This window comes from Neodiprion fabricii, chromosome 5 (genome assembly GCF_021155785.1).
Source record: "Neodiprion fabricii isolate iyNeoFabr1 chromosome 5, iyNeoFabr1.1, whole genome shotgun sequence".
In the NCBI taxonomy this organism is placed as follows: domain Eukaryota; kingdom Metazoa; phylum Arthropoda; class Insecta; order Hymenoptera; family Diprionidae; genus Neodiprion; species Neodiprion fabricii.
This window is the reverse complement of record NC_060243.1, coordinates 15,146,413-15,174,073: the sequence shown is the minus strand read 5'-3', so window position 1 is coordinate 15,174,073 and position 27,661 is coordinate 15,146,413. Positions and strand designations below refer to the sequence as shown.

General features: G+C 33.8%; 1 protein-coding gene across 1 annotated transcript in view; it reads right to left on the bottom strand.

Annotated features, from left to right (window-relative positions):
• Positions 1 to 70: 70 nt before the first annotated feature.
• The window catches only part of LOC124182964 (DNA polymerase alpha catalytic subunit), a 28,741-nt gene continuing 1,150 nt past the window's right edge, over positions 71 to 27,661 (bottom strand). Inside the window, exons 2-22 of the mRNA XM_046570842.1 lie at positions 24,459 to 24,659; positions 24,000 to 24,309; positions 20,926 to 21,274; positions 18,207 to 18,599; positions 14,118 to 14,486; positions 12,068 to 12,278; positions 11,633 to 11,901; positions 10,583 to 10,699; positions 9,691 to 9,874; positions 9,309 to 9,446; positions 9,058 to 9,239; positions 8,519 to 8,759; positions 8,247 to 8,386; positions 7,943 to 8,148; positions 7,575 to 7,836; positions 6,953 to 7,127; positions 6,723 to 6,883; positions 5,667 to 5,915; positions 4,394 to 4,469; positions 2,560 to 2,702; positions 71 to 426 (exon numbers count right to left, since the gene is read on the bottom strand). Of these exons, the coding sequence (XP_046426798.1) occupies positions 370 to 426; positions 2,560 to 2,702; positions 4,394 to 4,469; positions 5,667 to 5,915; positions 6,723 to 6,883; positions 6,953 to 7,127; positions 7,575 to 7,836; positions 7,943 to 8,148; positions 8,247 to 8,386; positions 8,519 to 8,759; positions 9,058 to 9,239; positions 9,309 to 9,446; positions 9,691 to 9,874; positions 10,583 to 10,699; positions 11,633 to 11,901; positions 12,068 to 12,278; positions 14,118 to 14,486; positions 18,207 to 18,599; positions 20,926 to 21,274; positions 24,000 to 24,309; positions 24,459 to 24,659 (4,433 nt within the window). The 3' untranslated portion in view covers positions 71 to 369. The remainder of the gene's footprint in view (positions 427 to 2,559; positions 2,703 to 4,393; positions 4,470 to 5,666; positions 5,916 to 6,722; positions 6,884 to 6,952; positions 7,128 to 7,574; positions 7,837 to 7,942; positions 8,149 to 8,246; positions 8,387 to 8,518; positions 8,760 to 9,057; positions 9,240 to 9,308; positions 9,447 to 9,690; positions 9,875 to 10,582; positions 10,700 to 11,632; positions 11,902 to 12,067; positions 12,279 to 14,117; positions 14,487 to 18,206; positions 18,600 to 20,925; positions 21,275 to 23,999; positions 24,310 to 24,458; positions 24,660 to 27,661) is intronic.

Below are 27,661 nucleotides of genomic sequence, written 5' to 3'. Positions count from 1 at the left end.
GAATCATTTCCTTATTTAAATATGCAATCTCAAAATATATTTTCATTTTATTAATCTGTGATTAATTATTATTTTTTAATAAAAGTTATTTAAATGTGGAACTGAAGTTTGTTTGATTGTTATTTACAATAAATGTTTGAGAAAATAGCTAATTTTTCTGAAAATCCGAAATATCGTTCTAGTTTCTACAAACGCAAACTTTATCTAATAAATCTATTTTTTCTTTTATTAGTTACGTGGAAGAAATGAAAATTTGACGTCTAGAACCCAAACTTAAAATTCCTGTTGACTGGTGTTACCCCTCGAATGCAGCACCTCTAGCGGCCTCAAATTGAACAACAGAATTTGACTTGGTCAAGAGCATCACCCTCATCGTCGGAGTTGAGAGACCTCTATGTAAAATCGTGGTCCAGCCATTCCCTTCTGCTGTGAAGGGTTGTATTAAAAATGTATATTTCTCATAAAAAGTTAGCGTTTATTATTTAAAAGATATTCATTTTGTTTTCACATGTACAAATTCACCAGTTCAGTGTTATAATTATAAGAATAGTTAACATCTCAATTTTTTCTCGTAGGTGTCTCATTGTCAAATTTTCTGAGATACAATTAGCTAAGACAAAATTTGGAATTCAAATCAAGTTATAATATCACAAATTTATGATATTCATAGATTTGCTATTATGCTCTGGCCGTTGAGTTACCTGTAAAATTCGGCAATAGGACTGCAAAATTATGACACAAAAAGCTTTGCAGAAACTTTTCCTCATCACAATCATCTTGCTTCAAACTACATACTGGATTTGATAGAAATTTATGAGTCACAGCCAGCCATATAACATATTGTAAAATATCATTCATTATTTCACCACATTTCTACATTCAAAATAAACGGAAAATTGTATGTAAGAACACACCTGGATCAAGGGGTGTACAGTACTGCTCAGTGTGAAACAAGGACAGAACCAACAATATTCAATGGTAAACTAAGACAGGTTGAAAAAAAGATCGAGCTAGATTTTTATATTAGGTTACTTGGCTCTATTCTTCTTCGGCCAGTTTTCGATAAACATCGGTTTCTTTATTCAATATTTCAGTTGAAAGAATTACTAAATCACTCTTGTACAAACAGAAAAACGCATTTGAAACATTCTTTTTTCCCCTTTGCGACTGTCCGATTTATTATTTTTCACAGCTATTATAACACCTAGCTTGGGCAACTGAAGTAGTACGAATACACAGTTTTAATGAATATCGTTCCCCTGGTTGATGATTCTGCTATCCTAAAAGTAAATATAAAACAATTTTTATCCATATTACAGATATAATTTGATTCTGTGGAAATACAAGAAAAAGTTACCTCATTTTGAAAATCAAAATCTGAACTACCACCATAATACACCAGGAAATTTCTTCAATAACAAGTGAAGAAAAATACGGAAGCAACAATGCGATTTACACTAGTTGTAAAACTTATATCGTATTTTTATTGTTACCAATGAAAAGTAAACTGATTTTTTGATGTTTATAAAATGAAGCTGTCGCATATTGTTAATTTCAAAATTATCAATAAAATCAAAAAAGCTTATATTTAATGCATATTATTAATATTTCATCAATAGTTTTTTGGCTGTAGCATGTATTCATAAAAGTTAAATAGTGTAAAAAACATTTATCTATCTTCATGGTAATTTCGTATTCCAGCTCTAATTACACAGATATAGTAATAGCTGGAATGAATGAAACTCATACCTTTCAAAACTTCAAAGTTAATTTTGAATCAACTATTGCATAATGCATAATTAAAAATGTTAGGGTTCATAACTGTTTTTTGTTCAATTATGACGAAATTTTTATAACACATTCAATATTGAAGATAAAAAAATTATGATTAATCAGTAGTTCGAACCTTGCTCTGAATTATAAGATTGACTAGGGAAATATCGTAATTCGGTTTCAAGCGTGGCTCAACTCATTCACAAGCTTTGTACTGCTCGTAAGTAATAATGGCCCAGATATTATCATTTTAATGCAAACATCTAAAACATCTTTACATTATTGTCAAAATATTCCAGGATTTCATACAGTAAGTGCTGCTGAATGAAATATTTTCGAAGTGTCTATCAAAATCATATCAAAGTATATCATATCAAAAGTGTGAAGAGAAAAATATAGAGTTCAGTATCACAGGCTGATAGTATTGAAATGGTATTTATACATATAATTACTCATTTGTATGGCAAATCGGGAAAAAAATTTAAAGTTGAAAGTGAAATACAATTTGGAGAAAAAAAGAAATGACAAACTAATTTGAACGTTTTTGGCAAAGCATCCAAGAAGTATTTATTGAAGAGAAAAAACTAGCATATGCAAGCTACACGATAAACAATGAGGTTTTGCAATAATTGGTTGGAAAGAATTTATGATTCACATGAGGCTTGCATACTCATGAGCAGACATAACATTTACACTAAAATCAAATGTGGTGTAATCAATTTTTTCCAAATAATCGTCATAACCACAAATAAATGATAAACTATTTTGATCGTGCAACACTTTTACCTTCGTCCAGTTGGAATCAAGATATGAGAACAGCTGCGTCAGATTAACAATCGAATAAGCACTGCTTCGTAATTGCTTTTCCACGAATTCCCTAAGTATGTTGTACGCATTCCTTACATCAGTGGAAAGATGCGATCCTAAATCTAAAAAAAGGAAATATTTCGTAATCATTTTTTTGTGCAGTTCACTAACTATCAAGAATCCTACACAGAAGATTCAAGAAAAGATTTTTGGAAACTTTGTGGAGGGTGAAAAACTCTTGAATGCTGGTCACATATTAAACTGCAACAAACGTGCAGATGTGAAGAAAAATTGCCGTATGATTGCACATTGCCAGCAAACATCTAATTTAAAAGAAGAATTTTAAAGAATAGAAAGTGAAATAAGTGCGGACAGAAAAGTTTGTGGAATGTGGTGTAGTTGCAAAGCTAGCCTGTGTAGTAAATGTAAGCACACAGTTGCTGTGTTATTATTCTGCAATAGGTAAGTGATCTATTCAACGGGGTCGGCTGCCACAAATTTCATACCACGAACCACTAACAATGAAGACTTGCTGATTTTTTTCAATATAACTTTTTTCACAAGGATAAATCTCAGATGAGTGGATTTTGAAAAAAAAAAAGTAATAACTTTCTCGTTTTCGAAATTTATTTTTTTCGAATCCTTCCGTATGTAAAAAATTCCACGCAATAGTTTGTTCGTAGTAACGCCAAGAATGCTTAAAAAATCGAAGACGTTCTCAGTTCAGGGTTGTAGAAGGATATACAATTTGAATATAGGAAAGTAGTGTAAAAGGATGATAATGAATGGTATTAGATGGTTTTCATATGCGGTCTGATGATTGTATGTTGATTCCATATGGTGTTTTTGTTCATCATTACGATAACTTCATAGGAGAAAATGTGTTCATGCACATGAAATTACATAGTAACTTGGCAAGACTTTGAAAGATGACATTTTTGATTTGGCTGAAACTTGATTATCTTTTTTACGCAAAAAATAAACGTCTGCTGTAGGCCAAGTAGAATATGTGACCAGCATTAATGAATTTTCAACTCTCGACTAAACGATTAAAAAGTGAGTGAATTTTCGGAATTTATACATCAGCAGATAATTATTCAATACGATACACTTGCTTTATCCAAAAGTAAATCAAATTTTATTCACATACTATTTTTATTAACATCAATCGGAAGCAGTGTTATTGCCAATAATGTCAACCATTTTGCTCAATGAAATGTTTTGCGATGTACTCGATATTTCAAAATCGACTCAATGGATTTATTTCTAATTTGAAGAGAGTATTCTTCGATAGTCTATCTTTTTTTAAACAACCCCATTTTTTTCAATCATCTCAAGTCTTTTTGTCAATTGAATGAAAAAGTCGTCAATTTCATACGTAAAAACGAATTTCTACTTCAAACGAACTCCATTTTGTGGGGTAAAAAAAACAGATCGTAAAAATTAGTACAAAGTATCTAAGAATATAGTCTCCTTCGAAATAAAGTGGTTAATGTTATTGTCAACAATACTTCCTATCAATTACTTCTAATAAGCAAAAACGTTTAAAATGTACATAATGCTCGCTTCATATGCTTTTGAACAAAATAAAACTCAATCGAATTGAATAATTGGTTGCCGACATATACGATGAGACACAAAAGTGCGTGAATTTTAGGGGAATTTAGAGTTAGGAATAAAAGTATTCCCCCAAAATTCACGCACTTTTTTAGACGTCATGTACTTATACATGTAGATATAGTCTTCTGATCAGGGTAATGTGGAATAAAAAATGTGTTCCTCAAAAATAAATAATAATTTAATTTGTTCTTACGTTTGTATGTTGGTTTGTTGATGTCTAGTATATGGTGGTAATAACTGATCTGGTTGTACAATTGGGTTTCAGTGTACTGAAAAAAGAAAGAGTATAAATCTGAATATAGTTTCATGCGTGAATTATGAAAAGCTCTGTGTGATAGTTTCAACTTTACAGGAAGATAATCTAAGTTGCTGTTTATCCAAAACTAGGACATCATACAGAATTAAGATCGACAACAACGGAAATTAGTAAATTTTGGTGCCAATGGCGTAAAATTTTGGCGAAAGTAACGGCTTTCTGCGTACTTCGAAGTATTTGAGAAAGCTGAGATTGAAATATTCGATTTACTTGGACAGGAAAGCCTATAAAATCACATTTGACGATTTTTTTTTTGCTGGGTGACAAAAAAAAAATGCAAAATTTTCGCTAAATTCTTTTCGACTACTCAGTTTACGTTAAAAATTTTGTGAAACACTTGAATCTTCAAGGAACAGGTCTTTAACAGTGACCAGGATGTCCTACTGTTACTATATCACGCATGAAATTCACGGACTTTCCCAAGACTCGATACTGGGCAATCCAGCATATATATTTCTAATAATTTTGGCCTGTGAATAAAAGTTGAAAAAATTTTGTAAGGCTGCAACGAAAGTTTTGCCAATTTTGTGGTAAATTAAGTTATGTTCAGTCTAAAGTGTTTCAATTAAATAAAGACGCATCAATGTGTAGGGTATTGTTTCTCGGAGCATCAGTTTTATTTAGTTAATAGTATTTTATTAGAATTGGCAACGCAATTTTGATGCTAATTTGAGGTTCGAAGAAATAATCACGTGGCATAGCCGAAAATTTTTAAGCCCAAGCGACTCTAATCACTCCGAAACAAGCTGAATCTGCTGGACGACATCGAGCATCTTTGTATTTTTAGAAATTAACTTACAATCAACGAATAGACAAGAGCAAATAAAATCAAAAGGAACAAATCAGCAACAAACAAGTGAAACTCAAGGATATTTTCCGGATTTATAAAATCTTCAGTACGGTTATATGTATACCATACGTCGAATGCTTGGTTATTAAAAAAAAATATTTGCAAAATAAAAGTGCCGAAGCTAAATCGTAGCTGGAAGTTCAGGGTTTGACTAGTTTTAAAACCACTCCACGAACCTTACACTACCTTTTTTATATCAAATATGCCGTGGAAAATCGGCTCTTTATGACTAAAATCACTAAAATTCTCTAAGTTAAGATGCACGCGGATTTTCTAGCTACACATCATCAGTCAACTCACAATTCTGTACATGACACACTTTTGACAAAAGTCACAGACTGGGTGTATCCCAAAGATCTGTTGAGGAACTCTTCGAGTCTTGTTAAAACATGCCGGATCCTCACACTCCATCCAGCCTTCGTAATACTTGTCGATTGCAGCCCGGATGGCTAGTTGAAGCCGATTTTGAATGGTTGGTAAGTACTGCCACGGAGCCATGGAGCAATCTGTGTTCGAGCATTTTGATAGCACTGGCGTCAAACCAGTGGGCTGAAACAAGGTAAATATTCTTATTGTAATAACAGCTTCGAGAGTTCAGTTAAAGATATATGAAATGTACAGTCGGGTCGACAAATTATTGAACAAAAGTGTGATAAAACGAAGATTTACAAAGTAGCACTGAAGTTAACTATAATTACACAGGTATAACTGAAAAAGTCCGTGACACAAAAAACGTTCTTCAAATACTGAATTTTAAGTAGAAATACTCAATTATGTTCACAGTTTCGGAGGAACGTTATTCTTTAATTATTCACCAAAAAATCCAAGTTGTTCATTCGATTTTGATTAGGAATAGCACATTTCATTCGTGAATGAATTCTTCATGGGTCGTGTGGGTTAGATTTTTAGTAACAATAATGTGTTTATTACTAAATCACTAGTTTATTATCTACAAGTCATAAAGATTGTATACTTCATCTTTTTTTTTTTTCATCTACCTGCGAGTTTGAGAAAAAATCTGTTTTAGACGATTAGTAACGTATTCATTTATGGATAAAGTAAGTATCGATTATTAAAATCGGAAGAACGATGTGGGCTTTTTCGTAAAACGAATTAGTAAAATAATGTGATTTTCCTGAGGTTATTAATAACAATGTGTAATTATGGTTGAAATTCAGTGTTTGAACATTTTTTCGAAATGACAGGAACTCTTTATCATATTTAAGTAATGGATGAGAATATACGCTTTGTGTAATCTTTTTTTTTTAGTCATAAATTTTTGTTTCAACATATTTTTAGGCTAACTCTACACTCCACATATCTTTAAGAATTCATCTACGAATAAGCAGACATTACAGTATTTGTAAAAGCCCCATCCATAGTTATTTCTGTTCGACACATTTCATTTTGGCATGCGAATTTCAAGTGGTCACAATATTTGAATTTGTCATCATCCAGCAATGGTAATGCCTCCTCATGCTCAAAGTGCTGCTTTGGTTTATAGATCCCCTCCAAACCTGTGAAAATGATCTTTATTCATGTAATGTTATGTAAAAAAGTGCTCCATCATTACACATAAAACAAACCTAAATGCTCTGACAGCAAAACGTCGTCAATGCCATCAATGGGGTCGCAAATCCGCATTATGACTGGGAATAACTGGCTAAGTAAATAGTAGTTGACATCTATTTTCAAAGTCTCGCTGTTCTTCAACTCGTCAACATGGTACGCTCTTTCAGTTGCAGATTTATCTGTACCGTCCTTTTGGGAAATAGATAAATGTGAAAAAAATATCTCTCATTTATGCGAAGTATCAAGGTGAGCAAAAAGGTTTGAAGCTTCCAAAGAAGTTAAATTTTTTGTTACTCACATATTCTATTTGTACAATCGTTCACAAACATTTTAGTGCAAGGCCAATTAAAATACTTCAATTCATTCATCTGGAATCATGACAAGAATGAAACGGTACGGGAAATGCACGATCATCTTGTACCATCAATATCATCCTTAATTTTTACATTTTTTCAAAGATAATCAGTGATTTGCATAAACAGAAATTTATTTAAAAACATCTGAACGAACAAATTGATGCAAATCTATTCATTTATTTAAAAATACAATTCAAATTTTATTCCATTTTTACCCGACACCCGTTCAAACCTTTCTGATCCCCTTAACACAGATATTATGCAGCTGATAATTAATCACCTCGCAAATAATGTACGGTACTGTATCGCCAGCCTTCCACATACGTCCGCCTTTCTCATTTAAGCGTAAAGCAACACTGACATGAGCTTGTTTTTTGTCTGGATAATCACTTGGATTCTTTGATAACTGTTTTGTTATAACAAGCGACGAAAGTGGAACATTACCTTCCTTCAGCGATTTTGAAACAACCCGCAAGATTTCAAATATATTTTCTAACCTTGCATCAAATGGCTGTTCACACAGCAATTGGTCCAGTACATTCCTAAATAACATCTCATAGATTTTTAGCTGTAACAAGACAACTATTCCCTCACGGAAAAGTAGCACTGATTGTGAGACATGACTACATATTCTAAAAGAAAACAAACCTTCCTACTTCACAGGCTAATTGGCACCAATCTCTCCTGACTATATCTAAACCCTTGTGTTCCTGCGTCGTTTCTATCTGACCATTGGGTAGTTTAGTCATTGTAACTGCAGCGTATTTTTTCTTTTGCAAAAGCAAGAGATACTTGAACACACCATCAATGTCCAATTCTACTTTTTTGTAAAGCTTGTTCACTTCTTGTTTGATCTGGGAAAACGATTTAGGGCAAGTTCATTATTATGCAACTTCAAACTCAGAGATATACCAAATAAGGTAAAGAAACCTTTATATTTTTGTCAACTCACTTGTTTACCAATTGCAAACACTTGTTCATAATCTAGAACATTTGTATTGATCATAATCGAATCAGTGTCACCATAGATAACTTGATAGTTCAATCTCTCCACTAAATCTTTTGTATTAATTAAGATTTCTCGCCCTTTTGCTGAAATCAACAAATCACGAAAATATATATCTATATATATGCGCGCATTTAGTTCGTTTTTTTTTAACCAGTATTGTGATACTTGTTTTTAAATGTAATGCGTTATATGACAATGCATTTTTATGCATGTACCTGTGACCAATGCTGCCAATCCCTTGGCGTAAAATCGGCAATGTGTCGCTCCTAAACATCCATACATAGAATTGGCAGTCAGTTTAAGGGCCAACTGCCTAATGTTGTACTGCATTCGCAATTCGGGAGAAATATTGGATGCCTTCATAAGATTCTTAACTTGGACACGGCTCTCGACTAGTTTACGGATTTCTGTTGGAATGACTCCTGGCTCCAAACATGTTTCAGGAATACAAAGTTCCTATATCCAGAATAAATAAACATTATAAAGAAGAACATCACCGTGTTAGCAAAAACTTCGTCAACTAACAAAGAACATTTTGATCAAATTCTACAGGAATGTTAGATGGACAAAGATACTCGATGCTTATTGTTTTATACTTGGCTAATTTTATTTTTAGATGGTAAAACAACCCTTTTAATGGCTTTTGATAACATTACCTATTGGCCTTTTCATATAACTGTTCAATCTATCTTCCTGAGATTTGATCTCTTCCTTGTATTTCAACTTTCAAGTTAAGCTGCGTAACAATACTTACTGTACTGTCGCTGTAGGCAGCTCCAGGAACGGTGGTAAAGCATATATTATACTCTTGTATGATACTTGGATACAAAGAATTGAAGTCCATGAGTAAAATCAAAGTGTCGTAAAACCCTTTTTTAGGTTCCAAAACCAAACCACCCGCATAGGCTGCTTTCTTTTTACGAGAATTACTTTCATCTGAAGATAAGAATACAAATTTCATACATGTCTGACAGAATATTTTACTACAAGTGCACGATTACTTACCCTTTTCAATGTTGTTCTTATCTGCCTTAGTGTTTCGTTTATCAGGTGTAATATAGCCTCTATCATTAAAAGCGTGTAGCAAAAGATACTCGTTTCTCTCGGCTCGGCCAGCGGTCAGAGTTCTCGAAAGAATATTTCCTGCATAAACGTCATGATATATGCGAGTTAATTATTAAGTCTCAAGAAGCACACTTCTCGATTCAATTTACTTCAACACAAGAATATTCCGTCCAGTTTTTGTGACATCGAAATGTTGTGCACAATTTTACAAAAAACAGAATCATCAAATTTTTGGCGGCACATCATTGAATGTCGAGATGTTCACAAGTATTAAATCTATGTAAGTTCATTAAAGGTAAGAAGTATTTCTCGATTTCCATACCAGCAATGCAAGTGATCTGTAGTGCTAGAGGCATGACGTTGAGTTCGAACATTATCATGATAATGCGTGATGCGTCAAGCATTGTAAGTCTCACCAGTTCCACTAGTTTATCAATATTAGCATAATACTTTGCGGTATCCTCTGGCTTAATTTCTCTGCAATCTTTTTCTTTCCCCTTCAAGACCTGCATGTAATATAAAGGTTTTCTTCAATGAATGTTCTTAGATAAAATATGGCACAATTACAATTCGTTTTTATTACCCAAAAATTAACGATATTCTCGCACCATCATCAGAAGTAACACATCTGCTAACCCAGAAATATTACACTATAACGATACCTAATTTTAGCGAAAATGTGATTTGAACATCAAAGAGTGGCTAATATTCACGAAAAAGGCAAAAGTATTTCAACTGACAGTTATAATTCTAAAGTCTGCTACATTCTTAGCATCACAAATGTATGGAACCTTGCTCAACATAACGTATAATGAATGACTAAGGAAAAAAAGCATTTTTGTAAAAAAGTTAGCGCAAAAATTACGAACTAGTTTGATCAATTCATTAGACATTGCAGGATTCATTTATTTTGTCTGCATACGCTTAGATAATTACTTCAAGATACAGGTAGTGATCACCGGACAAAAGTCCTTACTGTGCTGAAATATGAGTAAGTGTTAAACAATTTCAGCTAGAGTGACCAGTGAATGTATTGTGGTGCAGGTTTAACATAAAAGACAAGAGTCCAGCTTTGTTGTTACAAGTTATTCTGTAACTAAGCTGTTACTGTATCCTTTTTTGATTGTTGTTTTGACCCCAAATTTTTTTAGTTGTATGTAATTGTTTCTTAATCCCATTTTAGCCACGATATGAAACAAGATAAAATTACTTACATTTGTACAAAGTGACTGCAAATCATAACTCCTGACTTTAAGGTTTAACTCTTTCGCTGACGTCTGGATGTCGCAAAGCAACCGACCACTCAGTACTTGCCCTATCAAAACTTTGCCCTGTAAAAAAGAAATTCGCGTTGTGTTGCTTTCAAGTTTATAATTTGTTTTTATCGTTACTAAGTTTTTTCTATAAAATATATAAAATCGTGTCTCACAATTTGGATTCCCTAAAAATTGGCGACTACGCGGTGATTTTAGTTTGTCTACATTACCATCTCTGTATTACATCAAATTCTAATGCAAAGTGATCGGTGAAGGCAGAAATCATCAATTTTCAAGACATTGAAATCAGCAGAGGTATTTTTATATTAGATTAACGTTTTTGATTCTGTTTTAGCATTGTGTGAATTTCCGAATAACTCTAAGATGTGTGGCATAGTGACTTGCCACTTTTATGCGACTCTTCGACTCTCTGTATAACGAACAATTGTAGTACTGTCCAAAAGTCCGGGATCACTGTTCTAACTTCCTATTGAGACAGAAAAAAGGTGCAAGACAAGGGGTTCGTCACTCATCAGTTTGTGTGTACGCTGGACTTTAGGTCTGTGAGATTTCCCATGATTTAAAAGATTTCACAAGATTTCATAATCTTCCAGAGATTTCACAGGTTTTTATAATATTTCAAAGGATTTTTAAAGACTTTATGGGGGATTCAGAGATTTCCTCTATTCTAAGATTTCAAAGGTATATTTGAAAAGATTTTGCGAGATTTCAACTGATTTCACGCGATTCGAAGGATTTCTTACAATTTGAGAATTTCAAAAGATTTTACGCGATTGCAACAGATTTTACAGGGGCAAAGGAATCTTGAAATTCCAGGATTTCAATAAATATTACACAACTTCGACAGTCCGTGTGCCATCTTGAGATTATATCAAACTGCAGAACAATTGATTTTATTAATATCAAATTCGAATAGAAAACATCCAATTACATACAGAAAGTGAATATTTCTAGTAGAGATCTCGTAACGGATGTAAATTTCTTTACCTTGTACATAGGAGGTAGAGTGCGCTTCAACCTTCCAACTCTGCTCCAGTTTGGTATTCTCAAGTTGAACATTCTGTGCATGAGAACATCAAACTGAAATCCGCAGTCACATCCGACTAACAAGTCTGGATCTGCTTTTTGCAGTCTATTCAATAGTTCTTCAAGCAAGTTTCGCTCTTTGTCGCAGTGAATTAATTCCGTTTGGGTTCTTCTGATTAGAGAATCTTTCGAATACATTACCCAGCCCGCATCTTCTGGTCTAGTAATCACTTCGATTTGGAACAAACAAATTTTCTCATTAGAATATTTGAGCAGTAATTTTCGAACAAGAATGTTTGAGAAATATTTAAGTTTCACTATATTCACAATGAAAAAAACTTAAGCGAATATCAAAAAAAAAAAAAGAACGTTAACAGAAGAGAGCAGGAGACTTACAACAAAAATGCTGTACAAACGGGGGCTTCGGTGATGGCTGGTCAATATGATATTTATTATGCAGAAGAACTCCTATCATGGCAATTTCGTTCTGCTGCGATTTTGTATTGAAGGATATTCGCACATTAAGTGTTGCCACAATCAACGGAGGTGGTGGAGTGCTATATTTGCTTATTGATACCGATATGTTTTCCGCCTTCAAACAATTGACCTGTGAAAGAGAGATATTGGCTACTTCGTATAATAGGAAATGCACAATTCGGCTCTTTGGTTTAGTTAGAAGGTGACAGTCACAAGGGCCCAATGTGATTGTAAATTCACAATATCAAAATCAAAACATTTATTCATTGATCAGACATTTGTATGGTTTTATTGTAAACGATGTGAGCTTCAAAAGAAATCAACTATCGAAATTACATGACTCATAGCAGTCTCCTCGGTCAGAAAAAGGGAAAAAAGTGACTACAAATATTCGAAGTGAACATTTAGTGACAGTAAAGTGATTAAAAATTTATGTATTTCGGAAAATGTATTTATCCAATTTCGGAGCACGTGGTCCACACCTATTATACTGCGTTCCTGCCAATAGGGTGAAGCAATATGCAAGTTTTGAAAATCGATATGGCCGGGCATGAAAAACTTGTGGGTACACATATAAGTACAGAAAATTTTTTGTCACACCCTAAAAGTTGGGATCTTCAACTCCGGAAAAACTTCAACGTTGCGGTTTTATCGATCATTCGAAAATTAATGCTTTTTCCGTACTTATACATGTATGCACGGTTATTATGTTCACTTTTTCTGCATCAAATTAAGATATTCTGAAATGCACTGAAATTCATTCCATTCTCATTTATCATATATTAGAGACATACGAGAAGCCTAAGAAAAATCGCTGTTAGTGCTTCGAAATGAAATCTTTCTCTTTTTGCAACCAGGTTTGGAACCGTCACAGGTAGAGTTGTCTGTTATTTATTCAAGTTTTAAAAACTTTCTGTACTTTTTTCAGATTTTTTTTTCTATTTCTGGTTAGTTCAATGATACTTTTTGTACTCTCTCATCAGAAGAGCTGTTTTTTGATTCATCGAGAAAGTATTTATATGGATTAGAGAATTGGTAAATAAATATTTTTTGTTCCAGGCTTTTTCAAGAAACGGGTTCAATTTTTCAAATAGATTCCTATTACTTAGGCACTGTGGTATAATTTTTAGCTGGAAGTATTTGTTTGATTGCTGACAATAAATTATTGAAAAAACAATTTGGTAACAATAAATTTATAACAATTTATTGACAGTGAACAAAAAAAAAACCTCCAGCTGATAATTGTGTACCACCCTTTTTTCACAACTTGAACTATATTTAGTAAAATTTTTAAGTAAATCCTAAGGAGTAGATCCTAAGGGTAATTCTTTCGATCGCGAATTCCGGGCAGTCAAGAACTATTTGGGACCCAAAATTATAGCACTGTTCATAAGATAGTAAGGAACGAGATTCTGGCCAGACCTCAAATTCGGTGACCATCGGCCAAAACCAGTTAGGGTGGCGACAATTTTGCTCAAATAAAATTTGTCGACTTTTCCATGACTTTTCTTGTAAAAAAAATTAAGAATTTCCCGACCTTTTCCCACGAAGCTTAGGTAATGTTATGCAACTTTTATGACCAAAACCTCCAAAAGTTGTGTTCATTGAATACATAAATTATGATCTAAAAAATATATATTACTGCTTCGTTTCACATAAATAATTATAAATTCAACAATACCATTTCTGAAAGTTGGCTTAACTGAATTTACGAAGTATAGCTAAAGTTTGAAAACGATTTATAAAAATTAGAAGTTTGTATTATTGGGTTCTGTTATCTTTACAAAGATTGAACTGGTTTCGCTACTGGTCGGTGGTAGCGCCGTAATCCTGATTCTGCATTGCCAACGTAATCGACTTAGCCGAAACATTAGCTATGTCTAAATCACTATCTCCGTGTGTACGATGCAAATATTATTTCCAATCACTTCAAGTATATGCACAAAAAAAACAAAACACCTTAATTTACCTCCACTTTACACCAGCTGACTGGACTATTGGTAGGCAATGGGCATTTGACATCCAACCAGCAAGGACCTTTAATTTTTCGCTCAATCAGCAGTAGCTCCAGAGCATTGACAGATGTTCCGAACACTTGTTCAATCGTAGGTCCACTATAATTGGAAGCAATAGCGGGATCTTTGGCTGGGTATTTAACTTCCAAGTATTCCGATGTTTTAGGTACACCCTTTTTCTCAAATGCATAACTCTTTGTAACTGTACAAGAGCGGAAACCCTTGATGCCATTCTTGTTTGCGTATTCGTTAAATTCTTTATAAACGTCCATCATCGAAATCGCTTTTGTTTCTGATTCCTCGGCAGTGTCTGTAGGTTTTACCTAAGAAGAAACATGAGATTTTTCATTGTTCTCCGCTTTAATGCTTTTATATTAATGATTAGAATATTTCATCTCGAATTAAACAGTCAAATATTATATACCGAGAAGAGAAAAGAAGCAGCAAAGATGGAGAAACGAAGATTTTAAAATTATGGCTAGGATATCAACACGTTCACTGCCAATGACTAAACTATTGAGTCACAACAGCTTTCCACCAGATGCCGATGACTCGAATAGTGGGTCAAATTATTACACTGAAACTAAAGAACAACTTCAGGGGATGGTGTTTACATTTTCATCGGCAGCAAACGTGTTAAACTTTCCCGACTGAAGGAATTTTTTGCTTTATATCTATTCATTCTCATGTTATTGAAAGTAAATTAAAAAAAAAAACTGATGTAGACTCCAGTATCAGCGAAATCAAATATATTATATGGCCCATTCGACCAACTTTGTTATGTGATTATGGGTACTAAGATATGAATATCTTTCGATGTTTATGCCTTTGAACCTGATCGTTTATCAGAAACACATTGATTTTAACATGCCTTCTCATTGAATATTAGTCTTAAAATTTTTGACACTTCTAGCTGTTGAAAAAAAATGTACTAATATATTTTTTGTATAGAAAAGTCTAATTTTCGGAAAATGAAGTCCATTTTTTTTTTAAATATTTTCAATGACAGAAAAACAGTGTTCTGTGAAAAATCGATTTTTTTTTTTTTTCAAGGTTTTGCAAGCACAAAAAATTATTTTAATGATTCCATCGGACAGTTGAGAACTTTTCTACAACGAGCCTAGATTTACAGAATAGGATCCCTGGTGAAAATAAACTTTGTCATTTTTCTATTGTTTCTCTGAAAAACTCAAAACGAGAAGAAAGAGAAAAGTAAAGTTTTTCAGAAAGTAAAATCGTAAAAAAAAACTGAAGAAATCTAAAGAAAATCTGTAAAATTCTGTCAAAATCTGTGAATATATGAAAAGACTGAAAATAGCGGCTGGTAAATTTTACGAGAATAACGTAGTTTCAGAAAAGTGCACAAAAATTACCTGCGGCAGAGCTGTTCAGGGAATACTCTGCGTTTCTCATTACACAGATACATTCAGAAATACCTCTGCTTACAGGTGAAGCGACGCAATCTTTTTCAACGTTTTGCAGAGAACATTTCTTGAATTAAAATATTCCAATTTTTCATATTCAAATTAATGAAGAATACAAAACATTTTAACTGACAAAAACTTATCCATTCCCTATAATTTTGTTACATTCTCCGGTCCTCATATTCCGTTCCCACAGTCTTAGTCACTTTACACCCTGCATTCTCGTCTTATCTTCACTGGGTCAACAGGTTCATCTCTATACCTCAACTAGCGAGTCTTCTACATTCTCTAAACTCATTGCTCCCATCCTAGCTTTCGTGCGAGTCACTTCTAATTATATCTTCCCATCCCAATCCAAACCCTTTACCCAAGCCGACTACTTTACATTGACCACTGTCATAATTCAATAATTTCATCATTAACAATAAACTAACTATACCATTTAAATCGTGTGTCTTCATTAAAACTGATCTCTTCCTTTTTCTGTCATTCCCTGCATTGGAAGTAGTGGCACGTAAGTGCATAATCGACGTGTACAAACCCTAAAATAGCCTTCCAACACCTTGGCTGGGCATTGAGTAGGTTTGAGTAGCCACTCATCGAAGTCCTCTCATTCTATCCCATAACAATTTCAACTTTCAAACATCAAATCCATCTTCCAAATGCAGTCTTACAGAAAAACTATTTTTAAATTGGCTATTCAGTCTTGACCATGATATACTTTCTCCTGGGTAGTGTAATATTTGAAATACTTAGATTTACCAAAAAAATTCCGTTATGTGTTTCCATGTTTGAGTTATATAATAGATGTGTATAATGTATTGTACTAAGTTGAATTTTTACGTGCATTATTATTGCGTGATATTGTTGTGTGCGGCGTATGTCTGTGTTCCGTGAGTATGAGAATTGCAAAGAAATCCCGCATTTATCAGAAAAATTTTGCCAGATTTCTAAGAGAAACATTTGTGCCGGAGATGGTGGATAAATTTTCGATTATCAGAAATAAAGTTTGATTCTTCTCTTACAAGTGTCCGCATTTACAGAAAAATGGCGGAATTAATTTGCAGAGATTCTCAGAAAAATTTTCAGAGATTTGCACAGTTCATTAGATATTTTCAGAAACATGCAGAAATTATGTGCTTCCGGACTGCTTACGGTGAAGAGATTTACAGAGGAAAGACTTCGAATTTCCTCTGCAGATCACGAAATTTGAATTCGTAGAAAAATTCGTAGAGTTAATTTGCACAGATTTACAGAAAAATGACTGAGGTTTTTTCACCAGGGATGGCCATGGGATCGTTATTACCGACCTGAATTCACCTAAACCATGCACATACAGTCTCAACAAATATTTGCCACTCTAGTTTAAGGGAGGTCTGAGGAGGTTGATATCCCTGAGACTAGGCCTTATGAATTAACCTTTAGAGGACGGGAACACCCGTATATTGGGGCGACGCATAATCGACATTTTAATCATGATAGTTTTAACATATTAGATACCTTTTTTATATATTTTCTGAAGGAGACCAAGAATCCCAAATCTCCGTCCTCTAAAGGTTAATAATATTGTATGTTCACTGAATTTTGTTAGTGTATTATTTTCATCAAAGATTACTACTGAATTATGATAAAATGATAATATTGACAATCCAATCCGATTAATGGTTTGGGTTAGTTTCTGTAACACGTGAAAAAATTAGCAGCTCTTCATGTTGCAAATTATGGAAGAAAATACGATTTAAAGGTACTAATATTTTAGGAATCGCAGTTTTCGACGTGAATCATTGCCGTAAGTTATTGGTCTGACCTTTTATACACATGAACTAATGTGACTGCGAACGTATGTCGACGTTTGTATAAACTGCTATTATATTGCACTCAGAAACTTATGCAAATGCATGACCTCTAATTTCCAAATTTAATGACACTGAATACCGAATAATATTGGATGTCCGATATCATCATTTTATCCTAATTCGCATTTTTGAAAACAATGAAGAAATGACCCAAAGGTGTTGTGAGGTTAATCTGATGGAAATAATACAGTAGAATCTCGATTGTTCAAACCAATTGGGACTGGGCCTAGTTCAGATAATCGAACACTAATGTTAGGTGACACGATGTTCAGCGCTCAAGAAATATTCAAAAAATATGTCATACACATATTTGTTATAATACGGACTATCTATTCAGCTAAGTTTTTTTTTGGAGTTTACTAAAAACTATCGATAAGAATGAATATGCGAGGCCACTAATACGCTGACAGGGCAATCAAGCTTGAACATGTTTGATCGAACACTTTGTTTGCAACATTGTAATTGCGCGCAGTCTTTCGACATGCATATAAATTAAAAAATTCGCGCCGTTTTTCAAATAGATACATACTACGTAATAAAACACCAAAAACGCGGGCGTAATAAAAAAAAAAAATAAAACGATAAAAAACCAGCAAGTTGAAGTTCGAATTATAGAGGGTTTGGTGATCGTGAAGTAAAGCGATCGTGATTCGGATGACAGATGTTTGGATTATCAAGGTTCAACATTATTGTTTCATAAGGCTAGTCCCAAGTGTATTGGCCCCACTTAATTGTTAAAACTGGATGAGGTAGAAATACTCACATGTTCTCTCGGTAGGAGGTAGATCCTCCTGTCAATATTCTTGACCACAATGCAACAGGAAACATAGGCCTTAGCTGTCTCAATATAAACTTTGCCAAACAAGTAGACCACGCCAGGTTGTTTGTAAGGATCTTCGAAGGCATCCCACCAGTAGAATCTAAATATTTTTTCACCTGTTTCATTGACGTGTAAAGGAAGGTTTGAATTATCAACCGATATTTCCATCTCCGTTATTTGTTCTCCAAAATCATCATCCCATAAATCACTCAGCATATCCTCGTTCGTAACTGTCGGCTTTACGGTTTTTCCCTTTAATTCTGGCTGCAAGGCTTTGGTTGTCTTCGACGTGTCCGTAAATGCTTGATTTGAATCTTCAAAGTCGAAACTTGATAACTGAATAAAAGAGGAATTCCTTATTTCATCGTAATTGAAGACAGTGAAGTACCCAAATTACGTATGTTTTGATAAAAAAGAGCAATAGTACCATCATCAGGATTCTATTTTAATTACGCGTCTGAATTAGCACATATAATTTAAGATTCTGGAAAGTCAGACATGAACATGTTATTGATAATTGGAGGGTCTATTCGGATTTGTTTTACTGAAAAGTATGTGTAACAAGCTTCATTAACATATTTTTTTCTAATTGAAACCAATAATAGAAAACATTATTGCTGACGAAATCCTCAACCGTCTCACTTGTTGACATATTTTGTGCTACCCTCAACATCTGAAAAGTGGCTTGATTGATTTACTTTAAAATTCGAGATAGTATTCTTCGATAGTTTATTCTTTTTGCCACGATCCCACACTTTTGTGAATTATTAAATTTTGTTGCTGATTAAACAATAAAGTCATTAATTTTGGACGAGAAATCGTATTTCAACTTCAAACTGTGGCCATTTTCTACCGGCAAAAGAAAATTCGAATTGGCGCAAGGAGGTTGAGCTGTCCAAGAAAACGGTCTCTAAATTTGAAGTAAATCGATTCAACCCTTTTTGAGATGTGTGTGAAGTTGGCCCAGCACTTTTTGAAAATAATAGCTGAGTTGTACTTGCATCTTCTAAGTCCACGGTTTTCCTAAAATTCACAGAAATTGGAAATTTGATAAGCTCAGCACTCTTGAGGTATCTGAAGAAAAAAAGATGTGCTAGGTTGTGCTAAATTAGTGCCAACTTGTGCCGTACTACGTTTTTTGAGAACGTCCGTTTATCACGGAAAAAAATACATATGTCAAAAACAAATTGTAATAGGTTTTGTGCCAAGCTTGTGCCAACTTTGAAAAAAACAGACAACCAGCAAGCACTTCCAAGATTTTGAAATTTCTTCCATTGAGTTGGTTTGTACCGAACTTGTACCAACTTGTTTTGTATTCTGTACAGCCAAAAACTTTGAAAGAACTGAAAAAACATTCCGACTCAACATTCCAGTTTTATTTTTGATATTCCGTGACTTTTGAATGACTTTTCCCTGCTGTAAGAAATTCCCTGAGTGTTCCCAATTTTCCAGATATTCTCTGTGCGTACGATCTCTGGTATGGTACAAGTTAGCACAAATCTAGCACAACCCAACACAATTTTTGCTGGGCTTATCAGGTTTTCGATTTTTACGATTTTCCGGATAGACGCCGACTTAGGAGACATTTTTTGGAAACCGTTTCAATTTTTTGGAAAACGGCGATGGCACAATTTAACATAACTTTCATAACTATTACTTTAAAAAAGTGCTGAACCAAATTCACACACATGATATCTCGCGTACTATAAAACATGTCACTGAGCAAAAATGGTGAGGTTATTATTAATAACGATGCTTCCTCTTGATTGATTCTGTTAAAAACAAATTACAAATTAAAGCTCGATCAGCATATTTTTGAATAGAACAAACGTGAAGTGAATTAAATAATCGGTTTTCGAGCTGTAAATATCTAAAATTTACCCATTCTTCAACCATCTACTCATATATATCCCATTAAGGGAATAGGCCACTCTAGAATTTGCAAGAAATCGGTTTTTTTTTTTCTTTTCTCCACATTATTACACCTTTCAAGAATATTTTGGCCCAAAAGAGATGTCGAATTTCCAAAAATTGAAAAAGTTATGAGTAATTGAGTGAAACAACGTAACGGTGAGCGCTTCAATAGAATCAAGCTCAAGGCTGTAGCAATCAGTCCGTGAGAAAGCTGCGAATGCGGCAGAAGGCCTCTCATATACCCCAGAAATCACCAAATAAGGGTATGAAAAATTGAAACTTCATCTAATACAAAATTAGTATCAAAACCGAAGATAAAACTATAAAGGCGTTTCTCTCGAAACCATGTTTTTCAAACTGGGTAAATTCATAAGCTGAATAAATCTTTATCAATCGACTTCAAAATTCAACTGTACATTCAAAACATAGAAGTACACGCCTGAACACCCTTATAAAAAAAAAACGACCTCAGCGAAGAAATATTGTACAGCCGACACTTTGTTATCAATCACTACAAAAAAATTATATTTTTTACATTTTATTGGTAGTATGATAAAAACTCCTTGACAGAATTTCGAATCATGTTATCATTAAAAAAATGTCAATAAAAACAAAATCCAAAAATTGGCATATATTTTCCTTTCTAGAATGGCCCCTTAAGAATTACTAACGTTACTAACTTCAACCTTATATATATATATCTCAGTCGTCTGAAACATGGTTGAGAGGTAAAATTGATTGGGCTTACATCATCAGTATAATGGTTGATGTCCTCTTCCATGCTATCGACTATGTGATTTGTGTGACTAGGTTTTGCCTTTTCCAGAGTTCGAAAAGGAGCTTCTGAACTTTTACAACTATAATTTTGCGTTTCGATATCACTGTCATCATCAATCGCTTGACTTATACTGACGGATGATGGGCAGAACTGTGATGTAGTTTTAAGATCCGTTTCCTTTTTCATGCTCTTCTCACTTCTGGTAGCTATATCAAACAGCTGTTCGTCTTCACTGTTATCATCTATTTGCTGACTGGCGGATCCCACATTAAGCAATGGCTTCTGCAACTTGGGTGGCACCGTTATTTTTTCATTTGTCCTAATTTAACATAAAAAATTTTTTAAACCATTCACTTCTATGCATTTGAGTTCACTCAAAAAAAAACTGAGAGTTCATATTAACTGCAATTTGGCTGATGTTTAATCAGGGTGGCCACAAAATTTTGGGAAAAAAATTCCATTACATTTCCAAGATTTCCAGGACCTAAGACCTAGTTGACCCTGACATTTTGTCAATTCCAGTAAGTTACTGAAACCTAAATCGTTCAGCTTATCAACTCTATATTCGCATCAAATTCAAATCCAATTGAAGAAAAATATAATGTACAAAAAAATCCGTTTAAGCCAATTTGTTTTTGAACGAAAAAAAGTAAACTTGTTACGTCGTTCAACTCTGAATCAAGAAATTCATATTTAGTGGCATAATTTTATGATCATCTTCAAATTCCTTGTGCTAACAGCGTTGTCTTTAATAAATATCGTCAACGTGAATACATGGCGTTACAGGGTAGTCGGAAACAATTAGAACTTTTATCCAATGGGTAACTGAGGAAAATCTAATGCATTTCTAGACAAAAGTAGAGTTTTAGAATATTTAAGGTTATAAGATAAAGCACCCCCGAAACTTCCAAGACTATCGAAGATTCTTCTAATTATTTCAACCTCTCTGAATAAATATTCTCTTGGAAAACCCATAAATAAATATATATATATATGTATGTATGTATATTATGATGTCTTATATTTAGGGTGTTTTTCAACACATACCCCCCAAATCTTTTTCAAATAATTCAAAAAAAAATTACCCAATTTTTTCAGATCTTTATATAATCTCTAACCCGTGCCAACAACAAAGTGGATTTCCCCGTTTTTAAATGGGAAATTATTGTATATATATTATTATATATTATATAATAAATGAGGGAATATTTTAATACACGTGTTTCGGACACATTCTGAGTAGGTATATATTTTATTACAAAAGTAATAGGATTCAAAAAAAATCGGCAACTGCGAGGTTTTAGTAGTCATTAGTGCTATTAGTCTGACCAACAATTCACATCATCACACCACGCAATTCCCCAAGATTGCATGTATTTGTATAAACACGTTTACTTTAAATGGGTAAATCCGTCCTGCTGTCGGCACAGGTTACAGTTAAGATGAAAATCTGAAAAAATTAGGTCATTGTTTTTCAATTATTAGAAAAAGATTTGAAGGTTATGCGTTAAGAAAATGCGTCAAACCCATAGAAATGGGACACCCTAATATATATGTATGTAAAATATTTTGGTGAAATTCGCAAAAGTGGTAATGTTGTAGCAATTTTAAGAATGCTTCGTGCAGTATAGAGGCTACTGCCTCGATAAAAACAGGGACTGTTCGAAAACTCATATGTAATAATGATCCGGGCTGATGATTGACCAGTGTCAACAATTTTGTTTACATTAGGTAGTGTTTAGTTTAAACCTCATCGAAACGATATGAAAACTTATATCGTATTTTTCTCGAAACTGCATTCATCAATCTGGCGTCCATAACACCTCACGAACTGATCGTTTAACTTTGAGCAAGATATGTATCTTTAGTACAAATATCTCTATATGATTAACGAATAAAGTTAAGTAAATTTGTGTGTTAAACTGACCAGCAATCTGTACTATAAGTATTGTAGTGCGTATAATTTTCACTATATTTACTTCCCAAGATTCACAGAATATTCTCAAATATTACTAAATAACTAAAAATAAGGCTGACATCAAAATATTTAGTAATTTCTGCATAATACCTAAAAACAAGCAAAAAAAAAAAAATTCGTCCATACTGAAATACCCTGTCAGGGTAGCGACAATTTTGCGTGAAGAAAATTCCCTCACGTTTTCCCATGAAACTTAGATAATGTTGGGCAGTTTTTATGACCAAAAGCTCCAAAAGTTGTGCACCTTGATTATATAAATTTGGATCTAAAAAATACGTATTATTGGTTCGTTTCACACAAATAATTGGAACTTGAACAATACCATTTCCATCAGTTAGCTTAACTGAATTTACAAAGCATACCTAAAGTTTGAAAAAGATTAATAGAAAAAAAATATATTTTTCTCTATGGCCCATTATAATTACCTATCCCCGGTTTTCCCGGTTTTCCCGGCCTGTCGCCACCCTGTCTCTTAAAGTCGGAGCAGTAAATATCCAGACTTACTCTGTAATTAAATCATTCCGACAAAGAATTTTTAAATGTAGTTCTCCAGAAAGAAGACAGTTTTTTGTGTTGCTTCTACATATTCATTTCTTATACACAGTCAAGTTAGCTTCTCACATGACCATACTTCTACCATTGTCTTTGAACGGTGTTTTGCCATAAAAAAGACCAGAATGCGCTGGTAATTTGAGAGAGTTGGTATTATGAAACGCATGAAATGATGGGAGATATTGTAGAAAGATTTTGAAGAATTTTTGGACATTTCTGTAGATATTCAAGGACTTTACAACTGTTGAAGAGATTTGAAAAATTTTGGAATGAGCTTGAAGTTATTGTTGGGCGAGACATTAGAAGGAGATGCGTGGAAACTTTAGAGTAAGGAAATGAAGCGTACACAATTTCAAAAGCGATTTACCTCTCGATGAAATCGGACATGCAAGATAAAAGCGCGATTATTTTCACCCTGCCATTGATGTACATGTTAATGAATATCATCGGATGAATCACGTACCAATACTCAGAAATTGAATAGATTGAAAGAATTTGCTTTAATTGAACTCACCGTAACTTGGTGTGAGGCCTGACTAAAAATTTATTTGGTTCACGAGTTTTCTTTGGCTGCACATCTTGTTTACCACTTTTCAATTCTGCCATAAGGTCGTTCAATATATCATCATCATCCAGCTTCACTTGGGTCTCTTTCTTAGAGGGCATTCCTACGAGCATGTTCCTAATATTTCCTTTCCCTTTGTTTGAATTACTCTTCTTTTTCCGAGGTCCAGATTCCTTCGTCTGTGACGCTTGCTGAATACTCTCACTGTCCAAATCATCATCAAATATCTCTCTACCATCCTCGACATATCCATTGCCATCTGAATTTCACGAATAAAATCAGTTTTTCACTACAAAAACCAACAACATAGTTGCAAAGAAAAACATTGTTTATTGACTAAAAATTTGCAAAGTTTTTGATCATTGCCAAGAAAATATTGAAACCGTAATTTTTGAAAGTGCCATTCACCATCATCAACAATCCAATCATCGATTTGACGTTCTTGAACCTTTTTACTGTACTCGCTCTCATCGACTTCTTCGTACACGTTGGCCAGCTCGTCAACGTGATACTTGTTCTTGCTCCCTTTCAACTGTTTCAGCTTCTCCAAAGCAGAATAGCGCCCCTTTTTATCAATCTTCTGACGCCTTGATCGTCCTGTCTGTAGAGCTGAAAAATTTTCAAAATAAAGGTTCATTATGATTATTTGTTCGCTTTTACTCTTTCAAATTTTGTATGAATTACGTATATTTTGTTATTTTCAGAGTTTGTTTTCACGGATATCATAAGACAGATACACAGGTAAGCCAGCCACCTCCAGTTGTCAGCCACTTACAAATTTAGTCCGAAATAATATTGATACTATGCTTAATTTAAGGGGTTAGGTGGGTTTCAAAAGCTCAAAATAGGTACATTTTTATGAATTTTTTTTTACTTAATCAACAGAATATTTCATTCCATCAATTTAACACATAAAAGATACATATTTTATAAGTAGTTTGTGAAATTTTCATTGAAAAATATTGAAAATTAAGGCGTGGACACGTCGTCTGCTATGACCCCTCAAAAAAAAGTTCTCTCGGCGTAGTCAGGATAACTCATGACAGATTCATCTGAAATGCAAAAACCAAAAATTTTCTGTTAGTAGATGTTTAAAACTCGTACTTGGACGAAGGAAAAAAAAAAAAAACAAAAATTACATTTTTGGCGGCGTTGAAAACAGAAAACCCTTATTTTGAGTAAAATTTGCACCCTTCATGGCCTTGAAAAATTACTTGGAATAGAAAAAAAAAAAATTCCTTCGTTCAAGTACGAGATAATGTTATTTTGAAGAAGTGTGCAAAATTTGAAAGAGATCGGTTCATAAGTTTTCGAGAAATCGTGACTACCGATTTCAAAAATGTAGTTTCGAGAAAAACGCGATTTAAGATTTACATTCAAATAACATGTAAATAATCGTACTTACACCGTATAATGATGCAAACCCACGTTTTTTCCACGTGCCATCACCTGACACGGTAACATCTGTCGTATCTTCAACATTATTTTCATCACAGGTTAATTTTTTTCTTGATTTGCAGCAGACAACAAAATTGATTCGGCAACAGTTATGACGTACTCATGTATTTTATCAACATAAAAATTGTACGTTGATGCATTCAAGAATGAGGAACTTATATCCAGCAAACCACAGAATTTTTTACATCCGGCAAGTCCTAAGCCTAGTATTCGCATCACAAAAATAAACGAACAATAGCTAAGCAGCTGCCTCGATATATCTGCCTCCATATACCTGCGTCACGCTCGGTCATAGCCTGATGGGTGAAACATCCAAAGGCTATATCTCTTAGAATATGACTCGGATCGTTTTAAAATTTTAAAGGAATATTCTCAACATATTCAATTATAAGATAAGCAAAAAAAAAAAAATTCGATTTTTTGAAATTTTGAAACCCACCTAACCCCTTAAACAAAATTTGTATGCTTTTGTGATTTGTAATCTTTGCTAAGATAGATGTGACTTATATTTTGTACAACAATCTGTACTGCAAAAAGTAATACATTAAGCATTAAGGGTGGGAGAAGAATATTGCGTAGCAGGTTGTGTCATACACAGTAGTTCGAATGGAAAAAAAAAAACTTGTTTGATTGCACATCGAAAGCCTTGAACTTGAAGAAAACCGCCTGATCATTCCATTCATCATTATGTAAATTCATATTGTATAGTTATATTGGGGGTACAAATTATTTTGGTCCGTTCTTTTTGCTCAAAAAATGCATTTATTTCAAAAGATAATGAATTAACAAATTAATCAAAATATTGTCCATCACTGCTTACAACTTTTCCCCACCTCTCAGGCAATTTCCGAATCCCGTGTAAGAAAAACTTCTCGTCTTTTGAGGCAATCCCAATTTTGAAGCCAATTTTCGATTTCTTCGAAACAAGTGAAGCGGTGACCTGCCAAATCGTGTTGCATCCGTCGAAACAGCCCGTAGTCAGAAGGAGTAATGTCCGGAGAATGTGGCGCGTGCGGTAAGAAATCCCATTTGATCGTTTCTAAATATTTTTTGACAACTTTTGCGACATGAGGCCGAGCGTTGTCATGCAAAAAACTTTATCATGTCTTTCCTTATATTCCGGTCGTTTTTCTCGTAATGCACGGTTCAAACGAAGTAATTATAGTCTCGTTTTGCGTTTGACTCGGATCTTCATTGAGTAATGCCTGTAATTCATCGTCTACGAATTTTTTTAGCTGTCCCGAGCGAGGTCTATCTTCAACGCTGAAATCACCACTTTTGAAGCGCCGAAACCATTCTCTACGTGACTTGTCAGTTGGAGCATTATCACTGTAAACTTTCAGAAGCATACGATGAGCTTTAGCTGAACTTTTTTTCCAATTAAAACAAAAAATTAAAACTTCCCGCAAATGGTGTTTAGTTATCAAAAAAACTGACATTTTCAACAGCGTAACAAAAAACGTTTTATATGAAACTCACAACAATACAAACTGGATGTTATCGGCAGGTGTCCAATTTGTCTAAAACCAGGGCAATCAGCTGTTACTACTTAAAAATTGAATGTTTTTAGAGCCACGTTTATAGATCCATCTTTTGAGAACGGACCGAATTAATTTGTGCCCCCAATACATAAATTGTGTGTTGAAAATTACGGTATGCAAAGATGACCAACTATCGGCGCATCTACCCTACTGAAAAAAACGAAAATAATTGCTAACGTTCTTCAGCAACGCAAATACATTACATGTGTCCGGCATTCCTGTAAGTAAAATTTAAAGTGTCACAGAAACCTTGAAAATAATTAATCCAAGGTGGTGTTTCGAGTTGCAACTTGGAGTAACACAGCTTGAGTATTTGTTTGTGAAATAATTGGTTCAACAATTTGTAAACCAGCGAAAGTGGATTACATTTTAATGAATTGGAGTTTCTTTTGTCGTTCTATGGCCAATAGTTTTTTTAAAATCATATTACCCGATACTTGGTCTGTGATGACAAATCAATTGTTCTGTACAATCATTTTTCATCATGGGATTAAATTTCTAACTTAACGAAGCATTTTAAAGAAAAACTATTATTTCATAACCTGAGCATTTCCCAGGAATTCATAAGCCGCATTGAAGCAAAACTTTTTCATATTTTGGAAACTTAATTCC